The sequence below is a fragment of the Watersipora subatra genome, chromosome 11 (genome assembly GCF_963576615.1).
Source record: "Watersipora subatra chromosome 11, tzWatSuba1.1, whole genome shotgun sequence".
NCBI classification, from domain to species: domain Eukaryota; kingdom Metazoa; phylum Bryozoa; class Gymnolaemata; order Cheilostomatida; family Watersiporidae; genus Watersipora; species Watersipora subatra.
Window position 1 is genome coordinate 39,841,542 of NC_088718.1, and position 17,406 is coordinate 39,858,947.

Below are 17,406 nucleotides of genomic sequence, written 5' to 3' on the forward strand. Positions count from 1 at the left end.
GAATATACAGATGGTATCTTTAAGTGTATTTTAAACTAGATGAATAGCCGGTGTAATAGAAAAAATCTATGCACAGAAAATTCATTTTTCCTATTCAGCATATACAACATTTACCACTCTAACTTTTAAACTTCATATCATGAGGAAAGTGTTTTGTGCAGTTCAAATAAACTAAAAGGAAAAATAAAACAACTCTAAAGATTTTCAAACTTTGCAAACAATTGTAACTTTTACATTTCGTATCATGAAAAAGTGCTTTGTTGAAATAAATTAAGAGAACAAATAAAACATCTGTAAAGGTGTTTAAATGTAAACGTAAAATAATAAGCAAGTAAGGACTAAATAAAGTCTGTTATGCTACGATTACAATTAAATATTATTTGGTATGATTTATTTATTTGGTATACAATTACAGCAAGCACTCCTACAACATAAACAATCTATTCCAGAGACGTTTACGTTATAGGGATTTTCTGTGATAAAATGATAAAATACATGTAAATTGCCTAATCTGTTCTAAGATATTTCCAAACACGACTCTTTGGACATACAAAAAGAAAAAACTTGACTTAAATTTCTAATTTGTGAGCTGTACCGTAACTGCAGTATTATTGGTTTGCATCGACAACTTTTTTTCTTATCAATCTCACTGTTTTTAAAGATGATGCATCAATTTTATACATGATTGCGGTAGTTTTACAATAAATTGATGGAAAGCGCACATCTTTGGCGCTCATTTACAACAATTTGCTTATTTTTTCTAAACATCAAAGCTTATTCTGCAAAGTAAAACTAACAAAGTAAAAGTAACAAACATTTTATGCGTCTACAATGAAGAAAAAGAACAAAATAGTTTTCCTATAAACAGCGGTACTACCTGTTCATCTAACATGGTGCTACCGTCAGAACCATCATTTGTTCATATTAAATAGTAAAGCCTCACATAGGCGGTGGAGCCCCTTGTAGCCACTTGTTGTCCATTTTATTTGTAGAACAACAGTTTTTTCTTCAAATCTTTTTATTTTTCTTTCTATATATAACAAGCATCGTTCCATTCCATGACCCCAACATACTATACATCCACCGCTGTACGTTCCGGTTTATGAACTTTCCGTTACTACAACCTTCAATTCACTATACCAACTCCTCTGCATTACTATTAGATTATCAAATTTTAAAACTTGTTTCTTTAATTCACTCAATAATTCGTAATTTCAGTCATTTTTTTTCTTTTGGCATGTAATGGAAAACAACATTTTTTGGATGATTACCAATGCTAATAAAAAGTTGTACATACAAAGATAAGTTTGTGGCTCAGATCGTTTTTACTAGCTGGAGTCAGCATTTATTTCAAGAATGATTTCAATACTATTTTTAATGTGTTCTACCACAACTAGAGACGAATGTTTTTGGTATAAACTAACTCATCATTGTATAACAATTCTATTCTACATCTATTGAACAAGTGTTGCTGCTGTTACAACCCTAGGTCTATATCAGAGAACTGTGCGGAGAGATGCCCACAACAGAAAGAATACCATCCACTACTACCGTTAAAACTACTACAACAATCCCAACTACAAAGAGTAAGTAACGTCTCTTAAGCTATGTTTCTATTATCTTAATTCATTCTAAAAAGGTGTCAAATGGATGCGATAAAAGACACTTGAAGTGACTATCAACCATCATTGTACCGAGTTTAAGAAAAATTGAGTTTGTTAGGATTTCTTTGTAAATCAACCAACAAACTGATTTCTAAATACAGTCACACCGCGGCTTTCCATCACTCTCACCACTTTTATCATCTCTACCGAATCGGACTTCTATGGAGGTTTTTATTTCAGAGACAATTACTGGGTTTTCATGCTTTGAATAGACTCCTAGTAATTTTCTCTGGAAATTCCGAACAAATTCGCCACCATAATGCTTCGTGAAATTTGCGGAAAAGCATTCGCAGTGAGACTACTACTTGGCATCACAGAAACTCTTACTGCGAATAGATTTCAATCGGTAATATCTAGTGTAGCTCTCTCCGGTGACAGTAAAAAATCAACGCATTTCATCGCACAACCACACGGGTATATTCTAACTATTATTGCCAATAATGGATTTTACAGAAATAAGCTAAACACCTTTATTTAAAGATTGGAATGGTGCATGTTGCATCTGTGGATTAAAAATAAATTTTCTTTGCAAAATTTTTTTATAAATCGTGCAATGCCGAGAATCCGGCTAGTTATAATATATATGTGTAATATATAATATACATGTAGTATATTATATATGTTGGTATATTCTAACTACTATTGCCAATGATGGGTCACTCATTTGATGATGAGATAATTACCTTTTTATTTAATTTATTACCTTATTCATTAAATAACTGAATATACCAATTATACGGATTCCCGCTGTACTGGTGCCATCTGCACACCTCTTTCTAGGCATAAGAAGCGGTCGACACATCTAGCGTAGAAAAAGGTTTTTCACTAAAATTGACTGTCGTTCATGCGACCATTGAATTAACAACTATGTAGCAAGTAGTAAATTTTGCTGCTGTTTTGTAATATAGAGGTATATATTAATAATAAAGGATATTCTGATGAGATATCATGGCCGAGTTAGTGAAACAAAAACAATCGTACAAAGCGCAAATTTGAAGGTGACTGTGAGCCAAAAGTGAGTCAACTTTAACCAGTTCTGTTTTGAGGAATACACCGCTAGACATGGTGAAATCAATGAAGTGCACTTCCGAATCATTGAAACAGTAGGGTGCAAATTTGTCGGCAGTGATCAACTCCGAATTCATTCAAAGCATAGAAACCCAGTGATTGACCAAAAATTCGACTTTTGACCATGTCCTACTGTATGAAATTTTTTTATGCTGCCATTGGCAAAAAAAAGACACGAAGTTTTTCTGCTGTGCTTTTTTATTTTACACGGCTCTTGCGAGGATATGTTATCGTACTCCTTCATTAGAATGTTTGTAGATCAAGACCTTAGCATAAGCTAGCCTTCATTGCTTTAATAATGTTTATGTTAAAATTGGTAAAAATAAAGCATATGAAATGTATTTTATGATCTTAAATAGGATATCTTTTGTTAAAATAAACACACAGCTTATTTCTCCTCGATGATTCATGTTATGTTTATAGTTCATTTATATTACATTTATTTTTTTACACAAGAGTCTGAGTAAACAAGGCTTGGGTGCGATGCTCTACAGATACAGCAATACAGTACATTCCCCAACCTACTCTAGTCTCTTCTAAAATTTTTTATGAGGCTCACTGTTTTTTACATATTGCCAGATCTTGTATTACATGTGTACAGTTTACAGTGTAAAATAGTAAAAGATGCTTTAAAAAGTTATTTTCTAGACTTGAAGTAGATTTGCAATTATTTACATTGAATACAATGAAAAATAGTTGCAGTTTTAACAAAATACTTTTTAAACCGCCTCCTGGAAGAGATTATGGTTGAAAAGAGAGGTATGACTGTTGCCTGGGAACAGCTAGTCAATGAAGTGAGCTTTGATTGAGAATAAATACAATCTGATTCAAATTTAATTTCATTTAATGGCGGCAATCACAACTTGGGAACGGCTAGTTGGTGACCATAAGGTGACATTCCAAAGTTTTACAAAAAGTTGTTGGTGGTGTCAGCAACTGCACCTGATTTAGACATCTTGTGCCTATGTTAGCTAATTTAAACATAAGCGTTTGAATTGGATTATGGAAACTGTTTTCAACTGGAAATTTTGTGTTGTCATATATTCACTGGTCAAGTGAAAGGATCAATGTCTCATGTCTTTAACAGTTTGAGCAATTGAACTATTTTAATGAACACATAATAACCATGAGCATGGCAAAGTGTCACATCACATTGAGTTAGTGGCACCTAGTAACAGGTTACTGTTCAGAGATTTGCCCTAGAGGTGACTAACACGCCGTATGTGATAGCATTCACCATGTAAACTTACGGATAATCCCATTATAACGTTGACTCATTGCCTCACAACCAAATCCTTGTGTTATCCGCACAATGACCAGCCATATCAACTTCATACCACCAGTCACAATGTTTCTCCATTATTCATGAATGCCTCTCCTTGCCCGTTAGTCGATATAATGGATTATCCTGGTCTGAATGCTATGGTGCTGGTACTAGAAACATTAACCCTGAATCTGGTAATCTAGTGCTTAGTGAATGACGTTCTGTTCTTCAAAGACCTTTGTAAAGTTGACTAAAATTGTTCATAGCAGTCATTGCGCCATTAAATACTGTTCATTGTGTTGGTTTACTTTGGTCGACGTTTGGGTAACTTCATTTACACTCCAGGTGACATGAAGCCCTTTTAATTTCGATATATTGGCATTTTTTGGAAGCTTTTGCAAATTTTAAAGAGCCAAAAAGATGGAAAATAATTGCTATTATAAATACATGCTCACTGGGTCTGTTGTGATAATGTCAGACACAAACCAGCTTTCAAATAAGGTACAGTAAAAGGACTAGCTGTTATTACAGTGTGATATTTTTATTAATCAAATTACGGGCTCTCTATTTTAAAAGCTGTTATTTAATGCTGAACAATCCCAATATTGTCAACAGTTGAAGAAATGATGTAGGCAATAGAAACTAAAAATATTACTAAAATGTTTGCACCGCATATTGGGAGATATCTTGTGATATTGGATATAACCATTTAAAACTGGAAAGGCAAGGTGCGACACAGTAAATTAAACCTAAGCTTTCTACTTGCTGATCAAGTAAAAAGCAGTTTTCATACAAAAGCATGTTTTATGTGAACTTCACAAGTATGTAACTTATCCCATGACCAAACGAGCGGAGCGAACGTTTGAGAGTTTTTATGATAAATGCATGTGCACACAACTTATGAAAATTATTCATCAACAACGTCGCAAACCCTTGTTTCGAAATCTCATCAACAAATTTAACCATCGTTTTGTATAGTCGTTAAAGTATAATAATGATACAACACACATACAAGCCTATTTAAATATGTTACCAAGTCTTTGTAAATTGTCGACAGTATCTTAAAACTTACCCATCTGATTAGATTATACACAAATAGACAGATTAATTTGGCCGAAAATCGTTATTAAATCTGGCCAAGCCTTACTTTTATCAAAATTAAGACTCGCAAACAAAACGTCGAGCGACAGAGAATAAAACCATTAAGTCGTGTGCATTTCACAAAAAATAACGTGCACATTTTACCAGTCTATAGCATTGTCGAATTGCCGAAGGTTTCTGTAATTAACGTAGAAGTACAAAAATCGTTTCTTTTTTGCCGATTTCAAAGTAACTGACATTTTGGAAACTTTTGAGTACTTTGGTATTCTAACTGATGTCCAAAGCAGTGAAAGTAAAGGAAATGACGATGGTATTTTTTTCTAACGATTCTTATGAGATTATTACAATATTTAATTATAAGTTTAGATGACTATTGAAGTGTAATAGTCACACTAACAACATCGATGATGGGCAATATGTTACTGTTATTATTTTTTCTAAATATTTTTGTTAATTAGATTTTCTATAGATCTATATAAATATCACAACTTCTTGATATTGTTAGCTATGACGTTTTGAAATGTAAACAAAATTGTGCATTGGTTTTCTATTATTACTGTATTACTATATTAATAATATTGGTTATTCTAATAATATCAGTGCATTTTACTTCTAATGTTGGCCAATATTGCATTTATCCTATTGCAGGGGGAGAGATATAAACATATAATTTTTTCCTTTCATTATTGCTGTTTGTCATGAATAAACACTTTTTAAATAGATTTTCTAAAAATCTATATAAATATCACAACTTCTTGATATTGTTAGCTATGACGTTTTGAAATGTAAACGAAATTGTGCATTGGTTTTCTATTATTACTATATTAATAATATTGGTTATTCTAATAATATCAGTGCATTTTACTACTAATATTGGCCAATATTGCATTTTTCCTATTGCAGGGGGAAGATATAAACATATAATCTTTTTCCTTTCATTATTGCTATTTGTTGTACATAATAACACCCACACTCAGTACATTACAGCTACCATTGCAGTTATCCTATTGCACGGCAGTGCCATTTGACTGCTAATATTGCATTTCTCAACCATCAGTACCCTTTATTTTTTCCAATATCACTTTGGTCGTGGGCTGTATGACAAGGGAGTTTCTAGTATATAATTATGCTAGATGTGACTGACAGTTCTCTTATAAACCGAAAGTCACAGATGGTATTTATTGCTGTTGCTCTATGTTATAGCAATAATGTTAAAACTTACCTTTCTTGGTCCGTGTTGATTGCTCTTACATCTCTTTTACAGTGAGAGAGTTTATACGAAAGAAAGTCAAGAAACGTCGAAGAATAAATTCGGGTTTCTTTCTGCTACCCTCAGTAGCCTTAGTGACAGTGGTTCTCAGTCTAAAATGTCTTTTCTAATTAGCAGCTACCATCCTTGCCAGCTGCCAGAGGTAATTTTATAAAGGTCTCCCTTTAATCAAGAAGCAGCATTAACATTCAAGACTCGACAGCATTCTTAAAAATAATGTTGATTTCTTTATATTTTCTACTCGCTATCCAAAAACATGGTGTTTCAGCTTACTTTACTTGGTATGTTTATATTAAATATAATGATTAATTCAAACCGAGTTATGTTAGATTCTGTAGCAACAGGCACTGTTGACAAGGCCTTTGGCTTAACAACACAAACAACATAATACAGAAGTAGAAGCAAAACTGTATATTGCATAATTGCTCGTCATTGTATCCGTTACAAGTCGGATATTCCTATGGCTTCTTTGCTTGTTTGGCAATGACCTTGACAGCCAGAGTTTACTGACGTTTAGTTACATAATGCACGTGTCAGCCCCAACCTCATAGATTGCTTTAAAATACATTTTTTCATGCTAAGACATACCTGAGACCTTGCACAGCTATTGTATCACAACTAGCGGTAACCCCAGTAAGGCCTGAGACCTTCCACAGCTATTGTATCACAACTAGCGGTAACCCCAGTGAGGCTTGAGACCTTCCACAGCTGTTGTATCACAACTAGCACTAACCCCAGTGGTACCTGAGACCTTCCAGAGCTATTGTATCACAACTCGCAGTAACCCCAGTGGTGCCTGAGATTTATTTCGTTTTTAATCCAGTAGCCCGCCCGTTCTCAAGAACTAGACAGAGTTTTGAAACCAGATATTTCTGTGACCTGGCAGAAAGCACAGAGTATATGTTTGTAAAGTTTAGATAAAATCAACCAAAAATTGTGGAAATGCATAGAGTTTATTCAGACTAACAGACACAAACAATGATGAAGCAGGATTTATTAATAAAGATTTTTACTGTAAACACAGTAGAAAATTTCCATAAACCATGTTTAAGATATTATCGATCTATCAAAAACTAGAAGTTACGTAGCTGTATGGGGATTAATCCGAGGAGTTAAGGAAGTCTAGTGCTCAAGTGATATTTAAAGAAAATACATGTATATAACGGAAACGGCTTGAGTCATTCGTTCCTGACGGAGCAGAATTACCAGCTACTCGGGCACCGGGATACATGGTGCATCTGGTGCCAGCCCGTACCACTTACTCTTTATAGGGTAAATAATCCTTTTAAATGTCCTCAGATCTATCTTAGTTTCTTCAACTGCGGTGGAGCAAAGCCTCATTTCCTGCTTAAGATTTTACATAATCCATTCAGATCTTGACAGTTGGAGGGTTGTAAGCTTGGGCAAAGTTTGGCTTCTTCAACGGCTACAGAAACTTGAACATAAAAAATATATCTTTAGTTGTTTGAGATTTTAAAAAGACACATTAGAATGTGTTTTGAATATAATTGAACAAAAAACACACAAGGGGTTTAATTTGTGAAATGGTCAAAAGATGTAATAATGTAAAAACCATACTATAAACCTTTTGTCCCCCAACCAATGCTGCGTGTCATGAAATGTCTTTTATGGCAGCTGTTACCACGTTGGAGGAAACTTCTACAAGAAAGCATACTAGCGAGAACTCAAATCCGTTTGTGTTAGTCTGGTAGTAGAGCTGTCCCTCACTTATATTACTACTGACTGCACTGAACATCCCTAGCTAATTCAGTCTTTTATACAAAAAATTATCATGCATTAATCAACTGTGAATATTCATACAATACTTCGCCATACTTCTCGTTTAAATATATACCTGTACTGTAAAAGTGTCTGCTGTGAAATTTATATTCCTACAACCATTATAATCCCTACCTCTCCATAGCTCTCTGTATAGCCCTCTGTTCGCTGCCTATAAGCTTTTACGCAGCCTTCAAGCTGCCACATAGTATGTAAACCTATAAGTTGTTACATAGCCTTTATGCTACTATACATTTATATTCTTTTAAGCTATTACATAGACCTGTAGGTTTCTTGCAAGCCTTGTAAACTTGTAATGTAGTTCTGCTACTGGCTAATACAGTAGGCTACTGTATTAGTTAATACATTACCCTGTAAACTGGGATGTAGCCCAGTAACCAGCGATGCAGGCAAGTAGGCTGCTATGTAACTCTGTATGCTGCTATGTAGCCTGTAACCTGCTATGTGTTCATGAAACATCTATGCAAGCCCGGCAAGATGTCGTGTTGAGTTAACCACTTTAGCCACATTGATGATGACCACAGTAAAACGAAGCAGCTAGTTTCCTTTATACTCAAAATTCCACACCAAATGTCATGGTCTCCAAAAGTTGATTTCCAGTTTAAGATGAAGAGGAAAAATTCTATAAATCGACCTAAATGTATTTTTGCTGTTTTTTATGAATCTAAAGCTTGTGCTATTACACTTGCACCTTGTTTGTAAGTTTGTTTAAAGGTTGACTCGCAACAAAATTCACATTACAGTTATTTGGTATCAAAACATTCACCATGTCTTACTCTACTGTGTTGTAGGTGCTAAAAATGTGGAAATGTGATTACAAGCTCTTAAAAGCTCAAAAACGAAAAGCCACCGTAGATTGGAATCTCTTTATTTATCTGACGTATTCATTACAGATTGGTTATTGTCTTGTCACATGGTGTTCTCACGTAAATTGAAAGGCCAATAAAAAGCTCAATATAAACTTATCGCAGCACTAGTTTATGACAAACACTTCGGGTTTTACCGAAGACCCCGGTATCAAATATAAATGCTCGCTACTTTACAGTTTTGTTTCGGCATGGACTAATCGTCAAGTCGTAATCTGATCATGTTACCCAATACTTCGAAAATAATTTTTGCAGCACTTTTCGATTATCACAGATGACCAACAGGCTCGTCATGATTATCAGACAATGATATGTACTCCTTCAAGCTAAGGTTAAAAAGTTTAACGATTTTTTACAGTAAGTTAAAAAATATCAGTGCTAAAAGTGACAGCATTACAATGACGATAAAACAGACGCGTAAGAACAATAGACATGGTTTTATTGAATGCGTGAAGTATATTTGTGAAAATATTTCGACGAATGAGGTTGCATGAAAGTGTAAACAGAAACCATCTTGTAACAACTGCGTCCCATTTGAGCCGTTTTGGAAAGCGAATCCAAACTACGGCGGTCTCGTGTGGCTGCGATTAACTGTTCGTTTTTTAGCTTTTAAGAGCTTGTAATCACATTCCCATATATTTTGCACCTACAACACAACAGAGTAAGACAGTGAATCTTATGATACCAAATAACTGTTATGTGAATTTTGTTGCAAGTCAACCTTTAATGATATTTCGTTAAAGAATAGAGGCCTGCCCTTTGGTGAAACTGCAAAAATGAAGATGTTTTTCTTTTGCAAGGGTTTGTCTAAACTGTAAAAGAATATTAAACATGGCTTTTTTACTTCAAAAGCATCAATTTTTGTGCAAAATTTGTACTAATTTCAAAAAACTTTAAATTGAAGCTATAAGACCAAAACTCTAGCTTAACAAAAACAAATACTAAATGTACATTTGCCAAAGATTTTCGAGCAAAATTTAATTTCGTCAGAACAAGCAAAATATTCCGAAATGAAAGAATTAAGAAAGCTAAAACAATATTACATTGCTATTAAACTTTTTCCTTCATTACTGTATTTTTAGGCTTCAAGAACTACAACCATTTAAAAATATCGCTGGTACTAAAAAGGGTGTGACAGGATAATCTCAAAGTAGTTCAGTACCATCAGTGCTCGTTCCACCTACAAGTACAGGCATGTACATAACTGTTACTAATGATTTATAGTGAATAGCGAAGGTAGTTAAAATGTGGTTAATAAAAGTTGCTGCTTGTGAAGTAAATACTAAAATGATTTCAATAATGCTCGTTGAGTTAAAGAAACCCTTTTTAAAAATGTTGTTATTTGAGTTCAGATCAAAGAGCTTATGTTCTTTGTAGTTCTTACTCATTCCAATGTTAAAATATGACAGCACTGCAATTTGATGAGTATCTTTTAATGAGACAAGTTTTTATGGCAATGTCAGAAAATATATCGCAACAAATCAAGAATATTTTTCGCAATTCTTGAGTAAATATAATAAAGTTTTTAGTTTTGCAAGATTTTTTATCTCACAAGAGAATAAATGTTGTTAACTTCAGTCATATAGGTCTATGTAATGATCTTAGTTACTCACAAAACAACCATACTGTGTCATGTACATATCAAAGGGTGGGGATACAGCGCAATGTACACTGGTGGGTGAGTCTTACTATACAGTACTTGTTCAGGACAACTCTGGTCTTATTCACAGAAAGGGCTAAACAAGTTTACCTTGAGGCTGGTAATAAATTTAAAGGTTTTTTAACAAGCGTTACATTTGGCAATGTTTATAGGTTGACATTTTTTATTATCATCATGTGTCAAGTGTCTAGCTATTGAATATAGCTAAATATCCAAAGATCAACTAGGTTTCTGTTTATATAGGATCTATAAGTGCTGTTATTTAACAAAAGCATTGTACGAATATCATATTGATTGAAGGGTTAAGCATGTCCACATTCAACTTACTTTATCTTCAGTCATATATATTAAATACTACCCTAGCTAGTAGCTAGTAGCTATTAGAATGATGTGCGAGGGGTGCAAAAAAGTGTATCTAAAGAACTAGTATGTTAAACATAGCGGTGCAGCTACCAGAAACACACCTTGAACACATCAGTGTATTTAACAATGCTAAACATTGGCTTGTATAGTGAACTACTTGGGGTTGCCTTATTCCAGTTAGAGCAAACAATCAAGCATATAGATAACATATTTTTGTAACCCAGGTGATGGTTCAGCATATTCTACATTATCTGCAAAAGAAATATCTTATATATATTGATATACCATGGTTATATCTTTTATTACAGAAAACCTGATTCAGTTTTATTTGTTTCAGCTGCTGTGTTGTTCTCTTAATCATAACAACGATAATAACGCTACTCGGACAACTTTTATCTGAAAAACCTTTTTCCGAATAAAAAAGTTATGCCAATCACACACTTGCTGTAGTAGAAAGCATTTTGTTCTTAAGCGTTGTTTCTTTGTCATTACCATTGACTGAAAGAGTGTTTGGCTTAATGAGAAGATTTTGATCCGCAGGATATCAAAAAATATATAGTTTTATTTTAACATAGTGCAACAACAGTGTAGCTGCATCAGAGAAATACAACTCTTTTCAAGGAAACTTACTCGAGTTTTCAGTTTTTTCCTAATTATTTGTGGAAGTTTTAAGCTTTGTAAACTATAGCAATTCATAGATTCTCTGAGATATTCATATTAAAGAGCTGCCCATACTCGAATGCGTATTTATTAGGGTAAGATTTTTTATTATGAGAATCATGCGTAAAGTTTAGTGAATTTTCCAAGTTTTTTAAAAATTTGCAACTTTATTGTACCATAATATAACACCTTATCTATCTAAAACTTTAAAATAATTTAAAATCGCCTAATTGTGTAGCTTCTCATTGAAATGCAAATGCATGAGACAAAGGGACAACACTATAGTCATGAGACACAAATAAACTCAGTAGCACAACATGGTGTGACACCCATGTTTACTGACTTTCAGGAATATAGTTTTGGTGTTTAGAACACTTCATCTCTCTTAGCTTGTCTCGTCTTCTCAGTCGCATTGTAATAATAATTACAAAACTACTGTCTGCTGTTTTTGGCTTATTCTTCTTGTTCTTTGCAAAGCTTTTGGTAACTTTTGCCTTTTTTCAAATTAGATGGGATTTTCCTTAAAAGCCGATTTGAAATGACATATATTACATAATGCACCAGTAGCGTATTATACCAGGTAGCCTGCATAGCTGTTATAGTACTTTATTCCTAAACCAATCTAAGTAAAACATTATTGTTTAGTTGATGAATAGAAATTAACACATTACCCAGTATTAAATTAAAAGGCATTTATTTAGAATAAAATTTTATCAATATACAAACAACTCAGTCAATAAAACTACCGTATCTATATTTAATGAATGATAATTAAAATCTATTTTTAACTATTTCACTAACTAAAAGTTACTAACTTTTGTTGTGACTGGCTAAATTGTTGATAACTAACATTTGAAACAATAATATTAAATATTTTATATAATAAGAGCAATACATATTTACTAATAGCAGTTGTAATCGCGCGTAGGTAAGAATTTAGTGTACTATTAATATTAACTAATAATGATAATAATATAACTAGTATTAATAATATCATTTCAAATTCATAAATACTATAATCATTAGTATTTAGATAGTAAATGTAAATGGTCATTTGAAATCTACTAAGCAATGAATATAATGTAACCCATTATACATTAAAAATATAGAATCTTGTTATATATTATATTTAAAAAATACAATTCATTTTCATATAGAAATAAAAACATTACAATTTAGAAATGATGTAACATTTTTATTCCTATTATTAAAAACAAAATTAGTGTTTTTTTAATGTTTGCATTATTGTTATTTACTACTTACTTTTGACGATCTATAAGATATAATAGCAAGTGACAAGAATCTTTCAGAAGCACATTAACATAATCTTTAGTGTAAGACAAGTAGTTTACAGTATGTCACATAAAAACTTAATTTTAATTTAAAATACACTGCCAGTCTAGGTATTTGTTCACATTGCAAATTGCTAACATAAATGGAGTTATACATATACTAAAGAGTAGCAACTGGGAAGATCGTCCTTGCTCATACATACCCTCATCAGTATTACTATAGTTAAAAAAGGGTAAAGCCAATCTATGTTATTGAAACCAACAAGGATCATTCACAATGATTCCTTGTACAATTCTCTGTAAGTTGGATCCTTCAAATGAAGTATGCAAGTTCATCCTTTTGCATTGTTGAAGATGAAGATCGGGGCACTTTTAAATTAGCTCTTCTGGCATAATAATCGTGGTTGAATTGAAGTGTCATATTCAGGATGTAAATTTTTTTGTTATATAATTATTGAGCGTTTATTTTAATATTAAAACTGGGTAATAATAAAGTGACAAAATAAAATTTTAAAAAATACGTTCAGCTAAATGCCAATCAGCCTTGAAAATCGATAAACTAATTTTTGTATTTATGATAATGCCAAACTCTGCCCTTTTTTGGTAAATATTATGTTTAATTAACTTTATCAACTAATCCAAGTTTAAAAGTAGTTAATTCTTAAAAATTTATATTACATAAAAGATTTTGAACTACATATATGGCTTTTTTGCGTTCATGCACAGTGTTAATATGATTGGTTTGAACAAATACAGCAACTGCTTGTCTTTACCAACAAATAAATTGAATTATTGGTCATTAACATTAGTATTATTGTTGTTATAAAGCGGTACAAGAACTTACGAACCTATATCATAACACTAGATGAATGCCGGATATTGTCCAAGAAATAGAAATGTCTGCGCAGAAAACTTATTTTTATTTAACATATACAACATTTACCATTTTAACTTTTAAACTTAATTTTAAGAGAAAAGTGTTTTTGAACAGTTCAAATAAATTAAGAGGAAAAAAACAATGAGTACATAAAATTGTGTTTTTAAAAAAGGTTACTGTTGCAGCAGAAGCTCGTTGTATTCAAAGTTTTGATGGATGGGTAATGTGAAAGTCTTTAAGTAGAAAACTTATTTTTATTTAACATATATACAACATTTACCATTCTAACTTTTAAACTTGTGGTTAGGTGTGTCTGTTTGCATACTCTCTGCAAGTTCAATTCCAGTGCGGTGGGGACTTTTCATTGCAAGATTATAATCATTATAGCTGGATGCTTGGTAACAATAAACAAACAATAAGATGTATATAGATAGACCAAGTGACATTGCTATATATGATCATGGTTTAACATACAAGTATACAACTTATGCAACTGCAATTCGTTTGAATTTTATCGTGTTCAGTCACCTTCTATCCTTACTCCGTCACCTTCTAGACTGAATTCAGATTTTCCTTTTTTCTAGCATTTCTCAGGTTTTTAAACTTTGTCCACAATTAATTAGCACTCTGCTGAGTTTGTACTTTAGGCTGTAAATAATAGCTTAACAACAAGGTTTCAAGGTATGGATTTTTATTAAAGACTGATCGAAAAAACCAAAAAAACAAAAAGTCATATCTGCATCATTTTTAACGCCTGTTCAAGATGAAGCTAACTGATGGTAAATTTTCTGTTTAAGTTTTTATCAATTTGAAATTCTGTACAAAATCATAAAAGCAAACAAACTTTTGATAAGTTGACAATTTTTTAAGCTGATAGTTTTTATGATAAATGTTTGCCTACAATTTTGTAAGAATAAAAACAAAATATCCAACTGTGATAATCAGGTGTTTAATAGTTGTACGTGCTATTTAAACAAGTTTTTGCTAAACTAAAAGTGCTGTTTACTACATCTAAGGCTAATATCTAGGTCTGTAGGTAGACAATAATGCTGAGAAACAAAGCTGTAACATAGGTAGCAGTACGTTTTATTAAACCGTCTTTCTAAACCAAGTTATATTGAAGTGCCATGGCTGGTTCATTGTCTCACAATGCTTGAAGAAGTATCAAACAAAATGGTTATATATACAGATTAAATCATAGCCATGATTTAGGTAAAACTAACACCTGTTTTTTCTTTGAACCACTAGATAAAAGGAAGATCACTATGATACAAATATTCCTTGTGATGTTTCAAGTCCAGCTCTTATCATATAACAAAGGTAATAAAGCATTCTGACAAATCTTTGGCAAGGATTACTGTCAGCAGAGAATCTTAACTCAATTTATAAAGAATAGGTTTACATGTAGGTAGCATTTTAAAGTAATACAAATCTATGTATCAAAGATTCTTCACGGTAACTCAAACTTCAAACATGCTCTCACTCAGAAATATATGGAAACAGCGCAAAAACCTCCGACAAACTTCAAAACATTTGTGCTGTTTGTGCCATAGCAGTGCCACACTGACAGTCGTAAACTTTTGCCTTGCTAAGCACTCAAGTCTGCCCATAACTAAACAACATTTGAGCCGCACCAAAGCCTTGTTAATTGTTTGAGGTCATGTGAAAGGGACTACGTTATCATCTATCACCACTTTCTGAAAACGCCAAAACAAATTCATGACATGTTGTATAGTCTACAGCAAAGAAAAGCTAATAGTATTTCGATTAGAAGAGTATAAGATTAACTGCTTAGTATAAGAAGTTCCTTCTTAGCACATCCAGGGTTTTTCTCTATCCTTAAGGTCACAGAAAGTAACAATGGTTAAGTGTTAGGGATATTATTTTTATAAATGCTTCTCTTCTCAGTTGTTTTAATTTTTTTTTTATTTGTTCAACCGTAATCTGTCAAAGGAACTACAATCAAGTTTTTTTATAGGCTCTAATCACGTGCAACTTTCTGATACTTTATTCTGTTTTGTGACGTGCCTTAAGGTGATTTATCAAAATGAACAAACAGTTTCATCACTAAGCAAAAGTTGTTGACAGTCAAAAGCCAAAAATGTCAACAGTCAATAGTCATCAGCCAACAAAAAAAAAAAAAAGTCATTTGAATTAAAAGCACCTGTTCGCTAGTTTAGTGAATGGGTATGGCCCTCTTGTTGCTTGTAACTATCTTGCTCCAACTTAACTCAATAAACCACGACAAGCTTCGGAAATTTGTAACATTTTTTAAAAGTTCTCTTCGAGTTAGCTCTAGCATTTGAGTTTATAGACGAGGTTCTCTGGAAAGCTTTTCCGAGAAGCTCCTATTATTAGATTATCAAAACCAAAGAAACCCCTTAGCTATATGGTTTTGAGTTATTGTTTATGTTTCACTGCAACAAACTCTAGCCTGGGCATGGCTCTCTTGGGGGTGGGGGAGAGAGCCATCTCCGGGAGAGCCATGCCCATGCTAAATAAACTCCTACTGTTACGTGGAATACTTGATGCCGCCCAACATGGGCATCGCCAACTGAATCTGTTCATCGAGAAGAAGCTTTTTTCATGAAATACTCTTAGAGAATGCAGGCAGCAGCATAAGTCAATCCATATTAAAATGGTGTGCACCATTGATTAGGTAAGTTAATTAATTATCATCTGTAAGTTAAAAGGCAACATTGAAACAAAAGCATGTCATTTTTACTTTGCAATCATAATTGAAGACAGAATTATCGATAGCTGAACGAATAGTAGCAAATATTATGCTATATTGTTGCAATGGAACGCAAGCTAATCTTTAACTTTCATGAAGAGACTAGCTCCATTTCAATAATCCAGCTTACTTATAATTTTATAGTAGGTGAAGCCATAGAAAATTTTTCTAACCAGAGGCATGACCAGGTGCCTGCTAGTCATAATATTAGTAAACACCTAGCTCAGAAGCATGAGGCATTCTTAAATAATAAATTCATGCTTGAAGTTGTAAATGTATAAAGCTGTATAAATGTGCAATTGTAGTAGCAGTCATATGAAATCAGTCGCGTATACCTACTATCATGCTCACCTCAATTTTTGCCATTTGATATAGAACCTTTTTTACTCAATTTGCCTAAATTAAGGACCACCTTGTAGCCAAGGAAAAAAGCCTTCAATGCACCTAACAATTTCATCAGTAGCTCTTTGTGCTCTTGCGTTGTGTTGCAACATAACGTTACACTCAACTACTCACCTCAATACTCACCCTTTGTGCAGAAGTTGGCTTGTTCTGTTACTAGATCCAAGTGTTGACGCAAAAAGCTGGAAAAACAATATTGACACCTACTGTAATGCTAGAACGCTGCTCCATCACAAATTGGGAATTGTCGATACAAATCGCGGTCAAACTGTTTAGTTACTGCTAACCATTACTATTCTAATTTAAAATGCATGGATTTAAAAAAGCTTTCTGAAGTAACTACAAGCTATATAAGGTATGAAAAGCGCTGTATTAAAAATATTCA

At 33.0% G+C, this 17,406-nt stretch overlaps 1 protein-coding gene across 1 annotated transcript in view; it reads left to right on the forward strand.

Annotated features, from left to right (window-relative positions):
* The window catches only part of LOC137408359 (uncharacterized), a 35,879-nt gene extending 29,197 nt beyond the window's left edge, over positions 1–6,682 (forward strand). The window contains exons 10-11 of the mRNA XM_068094857.1: positions 1,490–1,586; positions 6,362–6,682. Of these exons, the coding sequence (XP_067950958.1) occupies positions 1,490–1,586; positions 6,362–6,477 (213 nt within the window). The 3' untranslated portion in view covers positions 6,478–6,682. The remainder of the gene's footprint in view (positions 1–1,489; positions 1,587–6,361) is intronic.
* The last annotated feature ends 10,724 nt before the right edge of the window (positions 6,683–17,406 follow it).